General features: G+C 44.7%; 1 protein-coding gene across 1 annotated transcript in view; it reads right to left on the bottom strand.

Moving 5' to 3' along the window:
* The window catches only part of LOC123760811 (uncharacterized), a 79,179-nt gene that overhangs the window by 20,726 nt on the left and 36,279 nt on the right, over window positions 1-22,174 (bottom strand). The window contains exons 4-6 of the mRNA XM_069307265.1: window positions 3,538-3,688; window positions 854-999; window positions 300-456 (exon numbers count right to left, since the gene is read on the bottom strand). Of these exons, the coding sequence (XP_069163366.1) occupies window positions 300-456; window positions 854-999; window positions 3,538-3,688 (454 nt within the window). The remainder of the gene's footprint in view (window positions 1-299; window positions 457-853; window positions 1,000-3,537; window positions 3,689-22,174) is intronic.

Raw genomic sequence — 22,174 nt, 5'->3', positions numbered from 1 at the left:
TCTCTTTCATAATGGGTTATCTACCCTTATAATATGGGTTATCTACCCTTATAATATGGATTATCTACCTTTATATATAATGGGTTATCTACCCACAAATATGTATAATGCATGATCTACCCTAATATAATGGACTATCTACCTGTACCTAGCTATATTCTCCACAAGGTAAGTTCAATACACACACACACACATATATCCAAAATTCCCGAGATATCTAAAGCTAAGGAACAGCTGTGCTGAATGTAAACAAAGATGTATATACAATTCCAGGATGAACTGGGATGGTGGAAACATACCCACAAGCAGGATGGTGAAGACACAGGGGCGGTCAGCCGGTCCCACCTCGTTACTGGGCTGACATTCGGCTCTTTGAGCCCCGCTGCTGCTGTTGTCAGCTACGGCCCAGCCCAGAGACGTCAGCCCAGAGTCCTGGTGGTGCAGCGGCGACCGTATCTATGGGAGGAGGAGGAGGAGGAGAGAGAGAGTTATGAACCGTGAATGGCGCCTCGTCGTTACTTGTGTCCTCATCAATATCGCTGTTAATCAATATCATCACTGTCTCTGGATAACTGATATCATGTTCTCTGATAGCAAGGTAATGATGCCATCATTACCACCTTTGCTATCTGTCTCACCGCTGGTCCAATTCATTGCTATCTCCTCAAACCTCCACCCCAATATCATGCCAATCCAAAAGTAACCCCCTGCAACCGACCCCTCTTTAACCTCCTCCCCCACAAAAAAAAAAACAACTCGAAGTAATTAAGCAGGTAATTACATCATTCAGTCACTCTCTTTCCCACTCTCTCTCTCTCTCCAAACCAAAGTCCGGAGCAGCCAAAAACCTTACCTGTTCCATGTTTGGAGTGAAGGTCACACTCTCCCAGGTATAGGAGACTTGTGCAGGAGAAGCTCTGATGAGACACTCCATCTCCACCTTCTCTCCCACGGAGGCCAACACCTCCCTGGCTCCCTCCCACTCGCACAAGGGGGCGTCTGCTCCCAGGGGGGAAAAAATTGGACAGAGTTACAACCAGGTGTTAATAAATTTCATCTCCCAGGGGAAAATGTAATTTGCTTACGGGGTTCATTGAACTGTGTGTTTATGTTTAAAAATCTCCGTATGAGAGTATAAGAGTGAGTACAGTCACTAGGAGAGTGAGCACAGTCACCTGGAGAGTGAACACAGTTACTAGAAGAGTGAAAACAGTCACCTGGAGAGTGAACACACCTACTAGGAGAGTGAACACAGTTACCTGGAGAGTGAACACAGTTACCTGGAGAGTGAACAGAGTTACTAGGAGAGTGAACACAGTTACTAAGAGAGTGAACACAGTTACTAGGAGAGTGAAAACAGTTACTAAAGAGTTAAGTCTTCAGAGAAAATGTTTTCATTCTCTTAATAATGTGAATAAAGGCTTGAGTGGGATTTATTTTAGTTTAATGAGTCGTAGCTTAAGAGCTGTGAGAGAGGGCTCTTTTAAAGCTCTTTAGTAGCGTGAGGGAGAGCTCTTAGATCTCTTTAGTGATGTGAGGGAGAGCTCTTAGATCTCTTTAGTGATGCAAGAGAGCTCTGAGATCTCTTTAGTGATGCAAGAGAGCTCTTAGCTCTTGCTAGAGGAGTGAAGGAGGAGCTCTTAAACCGTGTTAACGGTGTGTGGGGAAGAAGCTCTCATTAGACTTTGTTAGTGATGCGAGAGTGGAACTCTTAGATCTTACGGTGGTGTCAGTTAATAAGCTCTTGGATCTTGTTAATGGTGTGTGGGAGGAGGGAGGCGGAGGGTTGATAGCCTTAAATCTAGTTATTAACCTAAGAGTTACTTTACAAAAACACTAGATAGAAGACATCTTTTAGTAAATCTAAAACTAAAAGATTTGTGCATCTTAAAATATATTCTATGAATATTATTCTATTCTATTTTATTATAAAAAAAACTATGTATTCAAACTTCCTGCTATGTGAAAATAATTTTTTTTTTGCTTGAATGCTATAAAAAAAACTGATGTAGCAAAGACAGCGACGAATAAACCATTTATATGCCATAAATTTTGAATTACAAAAAAAAATTAACTAATAAATTAAAATAATTTATTTCCATTGTTAGAGAAAGCCTGTTCGAATTATCGAGACCATCGAATGCAACCCACAACAGCTGCCTAACTCCTAGGTGACTATGTCCTGCAAGGTAAACAGGTGCATCAGGTGCAAGGAAACGCAGCCAAACCTGATATATAGAAAATAATATCATCATCTATTACCTAGGATGGACTGAAAACGAACTATGCTATCTATTATCTTCCCAGTAGACAATGCAAAAATAAAACATCTGATCTATTTTCTACCCATCATACAAGGAAAATAAACCAGTTCTTCATCTACCCAATTGGCTGTAGATAATTAAATATAATAAGCTAATTACCTGATTCACCCGTAAAATACCCCTCATATTCTCTAGCAGCCTCTTACATCCTGAAATAGCCTCAAACACCCTACAATAGCCTGATACATCACACAAAAGCTTCATATATCCTACCATAGCATCATACATCCTACAAATAGCCTCATATATCCTACAAATAGCCTCATATATCCTACAATAGCCTCATACATCCTACGATATCCTCATACATCCTTCGATATCCTCATACATCCTACAATAGCCTCATACATCCTACAATAGCCTCATCCATCCCACAACATCTTTAAAACATCCTACAATAGCCTCAAACATCCCATAACAGCCTCATCCATCCCACAACAACCTCATACAACCCCACAACAGCCTCAATACATCCTACAATAGCCTCATACATCCCACAACAGCCTCATCCATCCCACAACAACCTCATACAACCCCACAACAGCCTCAATACATCCTACAATAGCCTCATACATCCCACAACAGCCTCATCCATCCCACAACAACCTCATACAACCCCACAACAGCCTCAATACATCCTACAATAGCCTCATACATCCCACAACAGCCTCATCCATCTCACAACAACCTCATACAACCCCACAACAGCCTCAATACATCCCACAATAACCTCAAACATCCTACAATAGCCTCTTAAATCATACAAAAGCTTCATACATACTACAATAGCATCATACATCCTACAATAGCCTCATCTATCCCACAACATCCTCAATACATCCTACAATAGCCTCATCCATCTCACAACATCCTACAACAGCCTCATATATCCCACAACAGCCTCATCCATCCCACAACATCCTCAATACATCCTACAACTGCCTCATCCATCCCACAACAGCCTCAATACATCCTACAATAGCCTCATACATCCCACAACAGCCTCATCCATCCCACAACAACCTCATACAACCCCACAACAGCCTCAATACATCCTACAATAGCCTCATACATCCCACAACAGCCTCATCCATCCCACAACAACCTCATACAACCCCACAACAGCCTCAAAACATCCTACAATAGCCTCATACATCCTAAAATAAGAGACTCGCCCTCCCCCTCAACTGAACAACACACACACGAGCCTCACAGTCTATATGGAGAGCGACCGCGTTGCTCTGACCATCGCCCTCAGAGTTGGAGGCCAGGCAGGTGTACAGGCCGGCGTCCCTGTAGTTAAGTTGCAGTAGTGTCAGAGTGGGCTTACTCTCGACGATGTTGGCGCGGTGAAGCGGTCGACCCTGTGTGTGTGAGAGAGAGGGCGAGACAAGAGGGGATGAGGATTGAGAGATGGGTGAGAGTAGGAAGCACTGTTATCTTTGGGGGAGATGGGTGAGAGTAGGAAGCACTGTTATCTTTGGGGGGAGATGGGTGAGAGTAGGAAGCACTGTTATCTTTGGGGGGAGATGGGTGAGAGTAGAAAGCACTGTTATCTTTTGGGGGGAGATGGGTGAGAGTAGGAAGCACTGTTATCTTCGGGGGAGATGGGTGAGAGTAGGAAGCACTGTTATCTTCAGGGGAGATGGGTGAGAGTAGGAAGCACTGTTATCTTTGGGGGGAAATGAGTGAGAGTAGGAAGCACTGTTATCTTTGGGGGGAGATGAGTGAGAGTAGGAAGCACTGTTATCTTTGGGGGAGATGGGTGAGAGTAGGAAGCAATATTATACTCGCTTCATGCAGGTCGGCGTTCAATCCCCGACTGTTCAAGTGGTTGGGCAGCATTCTCTCTCTCTCTCTCTCTTCCCCCGTCCCATCCCAAATCCTTATCCTGACCCCCTTCCCACTGCTATTTAGACGCAATGGCTTGGCGCTTCTCCGTGATAATTCCCTTCCATTCGCGGGACATGGGTGAGAGTTTTTTTTAAAGCTTTTAAGTCTTTTTTAAGCTTTAAGCTAAGCTTTTAAAGTCTTAGTTGGATATCAGTTAGGTGTCCATGGGATCTTTTTTAATTGTGGGCGCTTAATTTGTTTCATGAAATTAAGTTTTCCATATACGAGGAAACTTGCACAAAAATAATGGTATATATATCCCCAGTTTTTCTGATAATTATCTACAAAAGACAATAATTCCCAAGTATAATAACCATTCCCTTAGCATGGTGGTAGTTCACTATAATTACAGGCATTAGCCAGCTATGTATCTCAAAGAATAATTTAAAATTCCCGAGAATAAGTCACTGCAAATTATCGGAATTCATATATAGATGACTGCGAAAATATTTTCCAAAATATGATGACAGTGTCCATATACGTCAAAGGAAAATCGTGAATGCAGTGTCAGAGAGAGGATATCAAAGCTGAACCAGCATACACAAACTATTTGACTCGAAATGAATGACAATTATAATTGTTCTAATAACTGTAGATATATATATATATATATATATATATATATATATATATATATATATATATATATATATATATATATATATATATATATATATATATATATATATATATATATATATATATATATATATATATATATATATATATATATATATATATATATATATATATATATATATTTCCAAATGTATTTCCATATTTCCAAATGTGAAATAATCTCCCGCAACCCAGACATCACTGGGCAAATACAAAATGTTCTTCCAGACATTCTCGTTGTCGAGCCACCGGACTGCACTCTCCTGGGTGCCCCCATTGGCCCACGAGCAATCGAGGAGGTCCTGGTTGCAAAAATCACTGACCTAAAGAGAATGCAGGACAGGATTGACAAGATTGATGCCCATGATGCTCTCTTTCTCCTTACAAGATGCCTGTCTCTCCCTAAGTTGACCTACTTTCTGAGATGTTCTCCATCCTACAGCAGCCCTAAGTTAAATGTGTATGACACCCTTCTGAGGTCCATGCTGGTGAAAGTCCTGAACCTGCCATTGGACGACTCTCAGTGGGAGCAAGCAACCCTTCCTGTAAGACTCGGCGGCCTTGGTGTCCGCACAGCCTCCCAAATTGCTCTACCAGCCTTCCTTTCCTCCTCTCATGCATCGCACGACCTCGTCAGAGATATTTTACCTGCAACCCTGAGGGATTCAGCAGGAATACACGATCCTGCTTTCACTGAATGTTCAAATCAGTGGGATGTTCTTGCAGCCCCAGCAACCATTATAGAGCCAACAAAACAACACAAACAGTCCGGCTGGGACCACCCTCTAGTGGAAAAAGTAGCTGATGCCATGCTCAGCGTCGCAACATCATACAAGGAGAAAGCCCGCCTCAGAGCAGTGCGTTCCCCCCATGCAGGAGACTTCCTCCTGGCAGTACCCATGTCAGCAATGGGCACGCGCCTAGATCCAGAATCCCTTCGTGTAGCAGTAGCCCTCCGCCTTGGTGCCCCAATTCACACTGAATACAAGTGTATTTGCAACAGGGTGGAAGCAGACCAATACGGACTGCATGGGTTGCATTGCGGAAGCACAAAGGGCTGGCATGCAAGACACAACGAGGTCAATGACATCATCAAGAGAAGCCTCGTCTCAGCTGGGTGGCCAGCGGAGAGAGAACCTCGCATCCTAGGGGTCCAAAACCCGGATTTCCCTGCACTTCGCCCTGATGGCATCACCATATACTCATGGAAGGAGGGTAGACAGTTGGTGTGGGACTACACATGTGTATCCACCCTGGCTGACACCTATGTACACTTCGGAGCTGATCAAGCAGGTGGGGCGGCCAACCACAGGGAAACAGCAAAATCACTCAAGTACAGGCGACTGGAAGGTCAATACCTCTTTGTTCCCATAGCGTCTGAGACGCATGGCCCCTGGGGCAAGAGTGCCTTGGGATTTCTCAAGGAATTGGGTTCCAGGCTCATTGACGTCACCAGAGACCCAAGGGCTTCCAGTTTTTTATTTCAGCGTCTCAGTGTGGCGATCCAGAGGGGAAATGCTTGCTGCGTCCTCGGTTCCTGTCCAGAAGCGGAGGAGCTTCAAGAGATCCATAACCTTTAGGCATTTGTCTTGTATGTTTTGTAACCTTTAAATACACAATAAAGAAAAAAAAAAAAGGGAAGGGGGTGGCAGGAGAAAAGCACACAGAAACTGTATTGGAGGGGACCTACATTCCCTCCAATGCGTTATGTGTGGTTTCCTCCGAGGCTATGGGTCCCCCTTCTTCCAGCCAGAGGTGGTACTCCCTTCCCTATTATATATATATATATATATATATATATATATATATATATATATATATATATATATATATATATATATATATATATACATACATATATATATATATATATATATACATATATATATATATATATATATATATATATATATATATATATATATATATATATATACATACATATATATATATATATATATATATATATATACATATATATATATATATATATATATATATATATATATATATATATATATATATATATATATATATATATATATATATATATATATATATATATAACTGAAAACTCACACCCCAGAAGTGACTCGAACCCATACTCCCAGAAGCAACGCAACTGGTATGTTGCATCTTGGTGCAATATGCATCTTGGGCATAGCATTTTACCAAATCACCTCATTCTTTGGGGCACACGTGAGGAACACAAATGCGAACAAGCCTGAATGGTCCCCAGGACAATATGCAACTGAAAACTCACACCCCAGAAGTGACTCGAACCCATACTCCCAGAAGCAACGCAACTGGTATGTACAAGACGCCTTAATCCACTTGACCATCACGACCGGACAAAATGAGGTGATAGCCGAGGCTATTTGAACCACCCCACCACCGGCACTCGGATAGTAATCTTGGGCATAGCATTTTACCAAATCACCTCATTCTTTGGGGCACACGTGAGGAACACAAATGCGAACAAGCCTGAATGGTCCCCAGGACAATATGCAACTGAAAACTCACACCCCAGAAGTGACTCGAACCCATACTCCCAGAAGCAACGCAACTGGTATGTACAAGACGCCTTAATCCACTTGACCATCACGACCGGTCGTGATGGTCAAGTGGATTAAGGCGTCTTGTACATACCAGTTGCGTTGCTTCTGGGAGTATGGGTTCGAGTCACTTCTGGGGTGTGAGTTTTCAGTTGCATATTGTCCTGGGGACCATTCAGGCTTGTTCGCATTTGTGTTCCTCACGTGTGCCCCAAAGAATGAGGTGATTTGGTAAAATGCTATGCCCAAGATTACTATCCGAGTGCCGGCGGTGGGGTGGTTCAAATAGCCTCGGCTATCACCTCATTTTGTCCGGTCGTGATGGTCAAGTGGATTAAGGCGTCTTGTACATACCAGTTGCGTTGCTTCTGGGAGTATGGGTTCGAGTCACTTCTGGGGTGTGAGTTTTCAGTTGCATATTGTCCTGGGGACCATTCAGGCTTGTTCGCATTTGTGTTCCTCACGTGTGCCCCAAAGAATGAGGCGATTTGGTAAAATGCTATGCCCAAGATTACTATCCGAGTGCCGGCGGTGGGGTGGTTCAAATAGCCTCGGCTATCACCTCATTTTGTCCGGTCGTGATGGTCAAGTGGATTAAGGCGTCTTGTACATACCAGTTGCGTTGCTTCTGGGAGTATGGGTTCGAGTCACTTCTGGGGTGTGAGTTTTCAGTTGCATATTGTCCTGGGGACCATTCAGGCTTGTTCGCATTTGTGTTCCTCACGTGTGCCCCAAAGAATGAGGTGATTTGGTAAAATGCTATGCCCAAGATTACTATCCGAGTGCCGGCGGTGGGGTGGTTCAAATAGCCTCGGCTATCACCTCATTTTGTCCGGTCGTGATGGTCAAGTGGATTAAGGCGTCTTGTACATACCAGTTGCGTTGCTTCTGGTAGTATGGGTTCGAGTCACTTCTGGGGTGTGAGTTTTCAGTTGCATATTGTCCTGGGGACCATTCAGGCTTGTTCGCATTTGTGTTCCTCACGTGTGCCCCAAAGAATGAGGTGATTTGGTAAAATGCTATGCCCAAGATTACTATCCGAGTGCCGGCGGTGGGGTGGTTCAAATAGCCTCGGCTATCACCTCATTTTGTCCGGTCGTGATGGTCAAGTGGATTAAGGCGTCTTGTACATACCAGTTGCGTTGCTTCTGGGAGTATGGGTTCGAGTCACTTCTGGGGTGTGAGTTTTCAGTTGCATATTGTCCTGGGGACCATTCAGGCTTGTTCGCATATATATATATATATATATATATATATATATATATATATATATATATATATATATATATATATATATATATATATATATATATATATATATATATATATATATATAACAACAAGACAACAACATCTCTTTCTAGGCGTTTAACGATGCATAAGCAACAGGGCTCCATTAAGGAACATATAATCTCTTCCCACAACCAAACCATCGCCAAAGAAATCCTAGTAAACAACACAGAAATCATCGATAGATACAGCGATAGCAGGCGGCTTGACGTTTGCGAGGCACTACACATCAAGAAGTCAACACCAGCAATAAACAGCCAATTATTGCACAACTATATTCTACCCACCTCAAGACTCCGCTCCAATATATATATATATATATATATATATATATATATATATATATATATATATATATTGTTGGGGTTCTCACTTTATCCTTACTCTGGGGTGAGCAATAGTTATGCTCAAAGGTCACTCACCGTAGCCCTGCGGGTCTTCACTCGATCCTCACGGCGCCACTGCACGCCAGGAGAGTCTCCCAGTCAATCTCAACGGCCTCTGATTGAGAAGGAGTGGGAACACGACTCGTTCACTTGACTGTCATGTGCCCTCCCCAACAATCGGGCTCTACGGTTAACCACAAGGTCGCCAACTGGTGTTTTAGGTGGCCAGTAACACCTCAGTGGACTGGTGGAATTAGTGGTAGCCTTGGCAAGGTCACACTCAAAAGATCAGGAATCAGGCAGGTACTTACTGTTATCACTCTATGCTTTCCAGTATAATATGGCCACAAGATCAATGGAGGGAATGATATAAACACAATGGTAACTTTGTATTTTACTTAAAATGTATGAAAGATGTCACAAGGCCAAACAATAATAAATAAATCAACTGATCCTGGCAGCGGCCGGTAGTTCCCACGAATAGTATGCACTCACTAGGTGGCAACACCTCCCCTCCTCGTCAAGTGTCAAGAACAGCTGATCGCCTGGCCCCCGCGCGAAAGCTTATTGCTTGTTTTCAGAATCACGTGCGCTGTTTCTTTAAATTCTCCAATATTACTAGAAACTCGCACACTCGATATTGGCACAAATAGACCGTATTACTTGGTTACACTGTACTCAGGCTCAAACATTCTTTTCTACAATCAATGCTACAATGACTCACTGTAATGGCTTTCACTGCCCTTCATTCAATGACATATTATGAAGTATTAACACTGGAGTTTTCAGTACTTTCTCTCGTGGGCGATAACGCAATAATTTACTGTACTCACAAATGATTAATCACTGAATGAACATAGACATACATATATTGTATATAAATCAAATATCAATACATGGAAAATAAATAGCTTCTGGGCACGTAGCCTAACCTCCAAATACTGGCATAATATTATATATTATTTATCACTATACGTTCACTTTAAAGTCTCCAGAAAGATATACAAAACACAGTAAATTTATCACTTGTTCTGGGTGCCTGTACACACCAATAATAAACATGAAAATTATAAGTACTCTTGATAGTACTATCCTGCACACTGGTGCTTTATTGTGACATGGGTGAGACTTGCTCACGACATATAAAATCCTCAGGCTAGATAATATAGCCGAATAATATAGCTAACTAAAGGGGAATGGGGAGGGAACTAGAAACACCTACTTCAACCTATCCTCCGATGAGAGTCGAGATGTAGCTCCTGGTCCTCGTGTCGGCAACGCCCCCACACGACACGTCGTCGTGTCCTACCAGAGCCTCTCGTCGTCCCACCGTTTAGCGCGTCGTCTCCGTGCCCTCTTCACTGCAGGTCCGTCCTCCTTCTTGACTTCTTGAAGGGTTGGAGTCGGTCTCCTGGCCGTCGTCTTCTCCCAGCAACGGCTGCCGCCTACGTCTCAGCTACCGTTGTCCGGATTCCCCAAAATAGTCCTCTCCTTCCTCAGCTACCCAGTGGCTCTGTCAGCCACTATGCTGTCACGAACTGGTGAACTGCCACAGACGTCACATACGTCACTGCACGGCTTCACTGCTTCTTCTTGCACAGTACCTGACTGGAGCACTTGTTGCTCAAATAACCGTCGATTCCCTCTCTGGATCAACACATGAACTAGGGAAGACCTCACAGAGTACTGGCAGACTTCAGGTGACGCGTAAATCCACGGAGCGGGAAACAACTGTCAAACTGACAGGACCAATCGTCGCACGTCCGACCTCTTTGACGTGTCGTGTCTGACTGCTGGCGCCAGCTCGGCGCGCGGCCTGGACCCCCTTCCTTCGTGACGTCACTTTCGCCACGGGAAGTTCTCATTGGCTCCCGGTGCCACATTGCTGTCGGTGACCAATCCGGTGCCACTGACGTCACATGGTTTTGGCGGGAAATCAGGAAGGCAAGCGCCATCTTGGCTCCCTAAAGGGCCTATACCACAGGCCAAAATATTACTATTTCACAAATTTCTCGGCTCTCCAAGAACACTCCACTCTCTCCCATATATCAAATTGAAGCCTGCTACGTAGAGAACGCTTGGGAAAAGTAGACATGACTCTTACTGCAGGCGTGGGAGAATTATAAGGGGGGGAACACCGTCACATACCCCTCCCCTTAAAATAAGAGTCATGTCTGGTTAGTGTATGCGGGATAGGGCATCCGCTACTACGTCCTCCTTCCCCTTGATGTGCTTGATTTTGATCTTTGTCAGACTCCCAGTGTTGATGAGCCGGGTGCCGTCCGCCCTGGACCACTTTCCTTCCTCCTCCGGGAATTCTCGGTCCCCCTGTACACACAGAACCGTCTTCCGCTGGGGTTCTCGGATCATCGTTCCTTCCTGCCTGGCGGCTCCCCCTTCCACAGTGAAGAAAGGTCTCAGGCGGTCTACGTGACACACCTGTTTCTTTCGGGGTCCATCCGGCTTCCCAATCTCGTACGACACTGGACCCAACCGTCGCAGCACTCGGTATGGTCTCTCGAACCGCGTCTTGGTCACCCTACCTTTACCTGGAAGCAAAATCATCACTTGGGATCCGACCTGAAAATCCCTCTGCGCCGCTCTCCTGTCGTACCACTCCGACATCTTACGCTGCGCCTTCTTCAGGTGTTTCCCAGCCAGTTCCTTCATTAGGGTGAGACGTTCTCTGAACTTCTGGACATATTCAATCACCGTTCTCACGGTCGCTCCTGGTGTCCATCGTTCCTTCAGCATGGATAGCATGGCATATATGATATAGATAAATGGAAAGTAAGCCTTCTCAGGACCCACACGTCCTCCTTCGGCCTCACTAACCAATTCGGGGACCTCCTCCTGCTGTAACTCTCCGAGACGAGTGCGGTCTACCCCTGGAGAACTGGTGAGGGTCACCTGCAACTCACCATTCGGGCTACTTTCGCCCTCCGCTCGTTCTCTGGGTCCTACGCAGAGGTGATCTGTTCCCAGGCTGTCAGTCGTCTCCCCAGCCCCATCAGATCCACAACCTCCTGGTTCTTCGCGCTGTCTCGGCCTCACAGCACAAACTGGGATCGCCACCGGTGCGATTCCCTTCTCGTCCCCACAGGCGTTCAACTCTCCGCCTGTCTCCTTGTATTGTTCTAGGCACTCTTCGCCCTTCACGAGATGCGGAAGGACATATCCTCCACACGCGTCATTCCTCAAGATGACCTGTGCCTCCATCTTGGGCATTGATGTACAGACTCCCACCACAAGGGTCTGGCAGCCATAATCGGAATCCAAAGTTACCTGGTGTAGGGGCATCCTCACTGGGCCTCCCACAGTGGTCACACTTGCCACCCCCACACTGGTACTTTCGTAACCCTCGGGGAACAGGGTTTCACTTACCAGGGTAAAGTCAGCCCCGGTGTCTCTTAGCATCTTCACGGGGATGGGGTCTGCGACCCCCATCCTTACGGTTCCTTGACACACGAATGGGTGAACATTCTTCTCCCCATTCAGCACGGGTTCATCCCGCACTCCCTCGGCCCTCTGGTCCTCGAACATCACTAAAGCAACGTGTCCCCGCTGCTTAGGGCGTCTGCATTCCCGCGCGACGTGTCCGACTATTCCGCAGTTGTAGCAGCGAACCCTCGGCGGAGACCATCCGCCACCGCTCGCCTTAGCACTGCCTCCAGAGGCCGTCGCACCCTGTGTCTTTCCCGCACCGCTTGTTGACTCCTTGGTCGCAGCAACAGCTCCCGAGCTCTCCGCTTGGTTCTTCTTGATTGGTTCTACAGCACCTTTTGATGCTCGGGTGTTCCAACTTGAGAGATGGGACTTGGGAGAACTCGCTCCTGTCCTCCATCCATCCGTCCTTCTATAATTCCTATCGTTTCCGACGTATGCGGGTGGTCGGTGCTGTCCCTCTCGGCGTGGGCGTAGGGCTTCTTCTAACATGTCGGCTCGGTCGGCTGCGGCCCTCAGGTCCTTTATGTCCGCCTCCTTTACCCTCATCCTGATTTCAGGAGGGAGCACGGACATAAACTTTTCCATGACCATTAGTTCCTTGACCTCTTCGGCCGACCCCACTTTTTCAGAGTCCAGCCACTTAAGGAACTTTCTTTCCAGGTCCCTCGCCGTCTCCGCATACGATTTTCCTGGTGACCGGGTACATTCTCTAAACCTCTTCCGGTAACACTCCGGCGTGAGCTTGAAGGAACGGAGCACAGCTCGTTTTACCACATCGTAGTTGGTGCATTCTTGGAAGTCGAGCATAGTGAAGGCTTCACGAGCTTCACCTGTGAGCCTCCCTTGGACCAACTCCGCCCACTCCGCCCTCGGCCACCTCTTCAGAGCAGCAACTCTCTCAAAGTGATCGAAGAAACTTTCGGCTTCACTAGGCACAAAGACCGGCAGGTCTCGTTCCCTCACTCGTCGGTCTTCCTGTGGCGGCGGAGCAGGTACACCTAGTCCTAGTTCAGCTCGCTTCAGCTCCACCTCCTTGTTGGCTTCTATTTCCAGTTGTCTCAACCCAACTTCTCGCTCTTCTCTGCGCTGCTGTGCTTCTCGCTCTTGTTCTTCTTTGCGCTGTTGTGCTTCTCGCTCTTCTTTGCGCTGTTGTGCTTCTTCTCTCCTCAGCTGCGCTTCTGCTTCTCGCTCTTCTTTGCGCTGCTGTGCTTCTCGCTCTTCTTTGCGCTGTTGTGCTTCTCGCTCTTCTTTGCGCTGTTATGCTTCTTCTCTCCTCAGCTGCGCTTCTAGCTGCAGCTTCATTATTTCCAGCTTCACGCTGTGCCTGCTGGCGCTGGATTCCCTGCTGCTTCCACCAATACTCAGGTGTTCACCCACACTGTCAGGAGTCTGGGGCCGTTCCTCCCCCAAAGCTTCGTCTCGAGCCCTGAGCTGAGCCGTTATCTCTAGTCTTCTTTCTGCCACTCTGGCAGATTTCAGCTTTATTCTGAAATGATCCGCTATTGCCTGTAACTGTGCCTTGGTGCACTCTTCCAGCACCTGTTCATCTCTAGAGTCAATAAACCTTGCTACTTTATCATCCTCCATCTTGTGCTATGAGTGATAACCTGCACCTGATCTCTAACACCACTGCCAAGTACCACCACTGCAACCTTTACTCCGATCGATATCCTGGCGAGGTCGCCAATGTTGGGGTTCTCACTTTCTCTATCCTTACTCTGGGGTGAGCAATAGTTATGCTCAAAGGTCACTCACCGTAGCCCTGCGGGTCTTCACTCGATCCTCACGGCGCCACTGCACGCCAGGAGAGTCTCCCAGTCAATCTCAACGGCCTCTGATTGAGAAGGAGTGGGAACACGACTCGTTCACTTGACTGTCATGTGCCCTCCCCAACAATCGGGCTCTACGGTTAACCACAAGGTCGCCAACTGGTGTTTTAGGTGGCCAGTAACACCTCAGTGGACTGGTGGAATTAGTGGTAGCCTTGGCAAGGTCACACTCAAAAGATCAGGAATCAGGCAGGTACTTACTGTTATCACTCTATGCTTTCCAGTATAATATGGCCACAAGATCAATGGAGGGAATGATATAAACACAATGGTAACTTTGTATTTTACTTAAATGTATGAAAGATGTCACAAGGCCAAACAATAATAAATAAATCAACTGATCCTGGCAGCGGCCGGTAGTTCCCACGAATAGTATGCACTCACTAGGTGGCAACACCTCCCCTCCTCGTCAAGTGTCAAGAACAGCTGATCGCCTGGCCCCCGCGCGAAAGCTTATTGCTTGTTTTCAGATTCACGTGCGCTGTTTCTTTAAATTCTCCAATATTACTAGAAACTCGCACACTCGATATTGGCACAAATAGACCGTATTACTTGGTTACACTGTACTCAGGCTCAAACAGTCTTTTCTACAATCAATGCTACAATGACTCACTGTAATGGCTTTCACTGCCCTTCATTCAATGACATATTATGAAGTATTAACACTGGAGTTTTCAGTACTTTCTCTCGTGGGCGATAACGCAATAATTTACTGTACTCACAAATGATTAATCACTGAATGAACATAGACATACATATATTGTATATAAATCAAATATCAATACATGGAAAATAAATAGTTTCTGGGCACGAAGCCTAACCTCCAAATACTGGCATAATATTATATATTATTTATCACTATACGTTCACTTTAAAGTCTCTAGAAAGATATACAAAACACAGTAAATTTATCACTTGTTCTGGGTGCCTGTACACACCAATAATAAACATGAAAATTATAAGTACTCTTGATAGTACTATCCTGCACACTGGTGCTTTATTGTGACATGGGTGAGACTTGCTCACGTCATATAAAATCCTCAGGCTAGATAATATAGCCGAATAATATAGCTAACTAAAGGGGAATGGGGAGGGAACTAGAAACACCTACTTCAACCTATCCTCCGATGAGAGTCGAGATGTAGCTCCTGGTCCTCGTGTCGGCAACGCCCCCACACGACACGTCGTCGTGTCCTACCAGAGCCTCTCGTCGTCCCACCGTTTAGCGCGTCGTCTCCGTGCCCTCTTCACTGCAGGTCCGTCCTCCTTCTTGACTTCTTGAAGGGTTGGAGTCGGTCTCCTGGCCGTCGTCTTCTCCCAGCAACGGCTGCCGCCTACGTCTCAGCTACAGTCGTCCGGATTCCCCAAAATAGTCCTCTCCTTCCTCAGCTACCCAGTGGCTCTGTCAGCCACTACGCTGTCACGAACTGGTGATCTGCCACAGACGTCACATACGTCACTGCACGGCTTCACTGCTTCTTCTTGCACAGTACCTGACTGGAACACTTGTTGCTCAAATAACCGTCGATTCCCTCTCTGGTTCAACACATGAACTAGGGAAGACCTCACAGAGTACTGGCAGACTTCAGATGACGCGTAAATCCACGGGAGCGGGAAACAACTGTCAAACTGACAGGACCAATCGTCGCACGTCCGACCTCTTTGACGTGTCGTGTCTGACTGCTGGCACCAGCTCGGCGCGCGGCCTGGACCCCCTTCCTTCGTGACGTCACTTTCGCCACGGGAAGTTCTCATTGGCTCCCGGTGCCACATTGCTGTCGGTGACCAATCCGGTGCCACTGACGTCACATGGTTTTGGCGGGAAATCAGGAAGGCAAGCGCCATCTTGGCTCCCTAAAGGGCCTATACCACAGGCCAAAATATTACTATTTCACAAATTTCTCGGCTCTCCGAGAACACTCCACTCTCTCCCATATATCAAATTGAAGCCTGCTACGTAGAGAACGCTTGGGAAAAGTAGACATGACTCTTACTGCAGGCGTGGGAGAATTATAAGGGGGGAAACACCGTCACAATATATATATATATATATATATATATATATATATATATATATATATATATATATATATATATATATATATATATATATATATATATATATATATATATATATATATATATATATATATATATATATATATATATATATATATACAGGCTACTACACTTGGGAAGGCTGTAAACAAAACATATTTGGGATATATATATATATATATATATATATATATATATATATATATATATACACACAACGTATATATTCAACGTGAATTGGAATAGATCTATTCAAATCGAACTATCAGGGGGGAAAGCGCCAAGCCATTACGACTATATAGCACTGGAAAGGGATCAGGATAATGATTTGGGATGGGACGGGGGGAAGGAATGGTGCCCAACCACTTGGACGTTCGGGGATTGAATGCCGACCTGCACGAAGCGAGACCGTCGCTCTACCGTCCAGCCCATTATCTTATGGTTCCAGCCCATTATCTTATGGTTCCAGCCCATTATCTTATGGTGCTAGATTTCCGAAAAGCTGACTTTGAAGGACTAAGGAATTTCTTCGGGAAGGCTAAATTGGTCAGACTTAATCATGGGAGGACTGTCTTTGGAACGTATAGTGAACCTGGCCATAGCAACGCATCCAGGGTCATTATCTACGGTTAATATATACCGTTCAAAGATGTGCTAAGATTCAAGATGTGCTAAGATTCAAGATGTGCTAAGATTCAAGATGTGCTAAGATTCAAGATGTGCTAAGATTCAAGATGTGCTAAGATTCAAGATGTGCTAAGATTCAAGATGTGCTAAGATTCAAGATGTGCTAAGATTCAAGATGTGCTAAGATTCAAGATGTGCTAAGATTCAAGATGTGCTAAGATTCAAGATGTGCTAAGATTCAAGATATGCTAAGATTCAAGATATGCTAAGATTCAAGATATGTTAAGATTGAATCTATACCTCATTTAAAAACATTCTTAGTAAACTCCAAGAACCTATTATGTCTTATAAATTTATAAGATCGAGTACTCATGATCCCAAACGGATAACCATGGGCCCAAAGCACCTTATAAGTAAATAGAAAGCTTAGAACAAAAGGATTACAAAAGGCTCAATAAAACCAACAGTCATTCGGTCGGCTTTGAGGAGGTATTTAGTTCCTCAAATTAAATCCTAAACCAGTTTACTAAGAAGCCAATAACAAACTTTTAGCCCAAGTTAAGCTATGAAAATAAATCAGATTACAAAAGTTACTGAAAAAAAGCAAGACTTTCACATTGTTTTGGACACGTATAAACTAACTTGAAATCTAAAACAAAACAGAGTAGACACATTTTATAAGTTTTTTAAAAAATAAGAGATAAAAAAAAGTAAAGATAAACGTACACACGTTTTCACGCTAATCATTAATTTGTCAAATTTCGCAGATACTTGTCAACTGAGATCACACGAAAGTGAAAGTTCACGAACGCAGTTTGGATCCCATTATAGGCCTCTCGGTATTTTATTATCGTCGATTCTTTATGCAATTGCATAAAAAGTGAGAAAGCATAAGAAAAAAACAAATTGTATTTTGACATTGAAAGATTCTTGTCCTAACTGGGAATATATTCTCGTGCAAAAGCAAGGTGTTTCTTCAGAAAGGCCGAGACAGATTCTTCCATCACAACAAGAGGAGAAACATTTAATTTTGCGAATTGTGGAGCTTTTCGCCTGATTTAATGCGTTTTCGAAATACATTTGAAGACAGAAATATTTGTTTAAACTTTATTTGTGCATATTACGTGTGTGTGTGTGTGTGTGTGTGTGTGTGTGTGTGTGTGTGTGTGTGTGTGTGCGCGTGTGTGTGTGTGTGTGTGTATTTACTATTTGAATCTGCAGAATCGAGTTATTTGCTCTTGGACCCCGCCTTTCAAACCAATATATTTTTCCTCTATTATGTCTACTACATATCTTAGCCCTCGGGTAGATCTACTGATCTTTTTCTTGGGTAGATTACTTTCACCCTTAAAGATATGATAAAAAATTATCTTCATCTACTTCTACTATTCACTATTTACATATTAATTATTCTTTTTAAAATTCACACTTACTCGTTCATCAGTCTCCTTCTCGCACTTTCTTATTCCTTTTCGCAAGTTATTATATGTTTTTGCATATAGCTTTGTCTTACTTATTTGCTTAATATAAAGCTTTACTCATTCACTTTTATCCGCACATAAACACACACACACACACACACACACACACACACACACACACACACACACACACACACACACACACACACACACACACACACACACACACACACACACACACACACACACTTGCATACCATGCAAGTTATTGGAGACGATTGTGCGAAAAAAGCTAGTGGAACATCTGGAGCGAAGGAACTTTGTGACACAACTCCAACATGGATTCAGGGATGGTAAGTCATGCCTCACAGGATTTATTGAATTCTACGACCAGTCAAGAAGAATCAGGCAGGAAAGAGAGGGGTGGGCAGACTGCATATTTTTGAATTGCCAGAAAGCCTTTGACATAGTGCCACATCAGAGACTAGTGCGAAAGTGTGAGATGCAGGCAGGAGTGACAGGGAAGGTACTCCGTTGGATAAGGGAGTACCTAAGCAACAGAAGACAGCGAGTCACTGTGAGGGGTGAGGTCTCAGACTGGCGAGGCGTCACCAGTGGAGTCCCGCAGGGTTCAGTCCTTGGGCCCATACTGTTTTTGATACATGTAACCGGAGGGTATAGAATCATTCCTTTTATTGCTTGCTGATGATGCGCAAATTATGAGGAGGATTAAGACGGAGAAAGATAGTATGAGGCTACAAGATGACCTAGACAGACTGAATGAATGGTCCAACAAATGGTTACTAAATTCAAAATAAACTACTAAAATAGTAGTTAGTAACAGTTGATTGATAGACAGTTGAGAGGCGGTCCGAAAGAGCAGAGCTCAACCCCCGCAAGCACAACTAGGTGAATACAACTAGGTGAATACACACACACACACACACCCACACACACACACACACACACACACACACACACACACACACACACACACACACACACACATACACACACACACACACATGCCAGGGGACCATTAGCTAAATATTTAATCTCTTGCTTTGCCTGACATTTACTTAATTTCCGGGTGCCCATACTGTCGTGGCCTAGATCAATATGGCGGGAAGAGGGGGAGAGAGAGAGAGAGAGAGAGAGAGAGAGAGAGAGAGAGAGAGAGAGAGAGAGAGAGAGAGAGAGAGAGAGAGAGAGAGAGAGAGAGAGAGAGAGAGAGAGAGAGAGAGAGAGAGAGAGAGAGAGAGAGAAAGAGAGAGAGAGAGAGAGAGAGAGAGAGAGAGAGAGAGAGAGAGAGAGAGAGAGAGAGAGAGAGAGAGAGAGAGAGAGAGAGAGAGAGAGAGAGAGAGAGAGAGAGAGAGAGAGAGAGAGAGAGAGAGAGAGAGAGAGAGAGAGAGACATACTTAAAATCACATAAGTACAATTATTCATTACCTCTGCCCTATTTATCTCTACTTAAATTCCTTTCAACATCTCACAGCATGTGTTGGGGTAACATTAAACACCATGAACACAATCAGCATACCCAACATGACAGCCAGCATACTCCTGCATCTACACGAATGAAGCCAAAATACCCAATAGCATGGCTTGAACAACATCCCATCTCACTCCTTGCAAGAAGCAACCCCACTTTGCAAGATTCTGATCGTCTACATTAATTTAAAGAGCAGCTTGTTAAACGTCAAGAAAAAGGGGAAGAGGGGGCCAGGCGTGGGCGTGAGAGAATGAGTTTTATATTAATACAATTGAAAGCAGCCATTGCAAGTTTAAGACGTCTTAGCTGTTTGGATGGTTATTGCCTGGGCGTTTTGGGGCGCTGGATGCAGAGATGGTGGCACTGGTCCATTGTGCCGTTGTCTGCAAGGTGAGAATTCAAGCCCTAAAAACTATTTTCCAGATAAAGTGTTGGCTCTGAGGGCTGCTGGCAGGAATCTGAAGAATGTGGGACGTGAACCCTTATAGGGGTTAACAGTAAACTTAACCTGAACTACCGGGGAAAGTCTATGGTTTGTTCCAAGAATTAGGCTGAATACCAGTCAACGGATGATGACTGTCAACGTCTTCTGATTGTCGGCCGAGCCTAGAGCATTAAGCAAAAGGAGCTCAAAGATAGCCAGGCAGAATGACAGAGAGGCACTCTAAACTGACAGACAGACGCACAGCGTGCCAGTTACAGACGGAGAGAGGCAGTCAGAGCCAGACAGGCATAGAGGAACATACAGACAGAAAGGCCGGTGGACGAACAAGCACTCAATGTGATGATAGGGAACGATGTGAACACATATATACTAATCTTTGTTCATTTTATCCTCGTCATAGATAGATGGAGAGAGAGAGAGAGAGAGAGAGAGAGAGAGAGAGAGAGAGAGAGAGAGAGAGAGAGAGAGAGAGAGAGAGAGAGAGAGAGAGAGAGAGAGAGAGAGAGAGAGAGAGAGAGAGAGAGAGAGAGAGAGAGAGAGAGAGAGAGAGAGAGATGAGATAGAGCGCGACAAGTAACGAGTAACGTTAGTGGAATTACTTTCGAGTAACGAGTTACTCGAAAGACGAGTTCCATTAGTGGAATAACAACTTTTAATATCAAACCTGAACACAGTAGTTATGAGAATATAGTTCAATCCCATTCATATAGAGATGGTGAAAATTGTCATTAAATCTCTTACACTGAATAAAGGCCAAAGAGAAAGAGAAAGAGAGAGAGAGAGAGAGAGAGAGAGAGAGAGAGAGAGAGAGAGAGAGAGAGAGAGAGAGAGAGAGAGAGAGAGAGAGAGAGAGAGAGAGAGAGAGAGAGAGAGAGAGAGAGCCTCCCCCACTGCCCATCAGACAGAAAGCATTTACATGATAGAAAAATAACTTACTTATCAAAGACGTTCCTCGCTCGCGCCCTGAGACTTGACGGATGCCGGAGGGAAGAGACAGAGAGAAAGCACTTAAGTGCAAGGGGAAGCACGCTCGGAATGCTGGCAATTCCCCGGCAAGTGGAGAAAGTTTCTTGAAATAATGAAGGATTTCAAAGTTTGGAGAGGAACAGGCGAGCCAAGTTATGTCAATATGTGTAAGGAAAACCCATCACAGCCTGCATCATTCACGAGTTTTGGGTTGCCCAAGTACAGGCGAGTACAGGAATGTACTTTTTTGGGGAAAAGGTTGAAGATGGGAAAGATGGGACTGAGACAGGAGGCGAAAGAGATTGGGCATTGTCAGTGACTAATGTATGCTTAGCTTTTTGAGTAGTGTTTCGTATCATAATTTATTTCTATGTGTAAAGAAGAGAATGTCTTACTGTTTTTTTTCTGAGCAAGGTTGGAGGCCAGATGCTTAGTGCTAGCATCTCCCAATATTGCAGGATGAAGGGTCTGATGTACGTGAAAGTCATAGGCTGGTCGGTGTCGGGCCTATCAACAGGAGGGGGTTGAGAATAATAGTGACCCCTCAATGTAGTAAGTGAAACGTGGCTAATAGAGTCCCTAGAGTTTTGGATATAAAAATAAATGGAAATATCTGTTTGAGGTTGAAGGCCAGATGGAGGAAAGCGGAAAAAGGGCAGTGGAGAAGGGTGGAAATAGGGAAGAGAGTAGGGAGAGAGGGAGATGGGAAAAAGGCAGGGAGAAGGGAGAAAAAGGGGAGAGGAGGGGCAGGAAAAGGGGGAAAAGGGGAGAAAGAAGATATGGATAAGAAGGCAGGAGAGGGGTGGGGGGGGGGGGGGGACGT

This window comes from Procambarus clarkii, chromosome 60, assembly GCF_040958095.1.
Source record: "Procambarus clarkii isolate CNS0578487 chromosome 60, FALCON_Pclarkii_2.0, whole genome shotgun sequence".
Classification (NCBI taxonomy): domain Eukaryota; kingdom Metazoa; phylum Arthropoda; class Malacostraca; order Decapoda; family Cambaridae; genus Procambarus; species Procambarus clarkii.
Note: the sequence above shows the minus strand (reverse complement) of the source record. Positions and strands in the feature narration are given on the sequence as shown.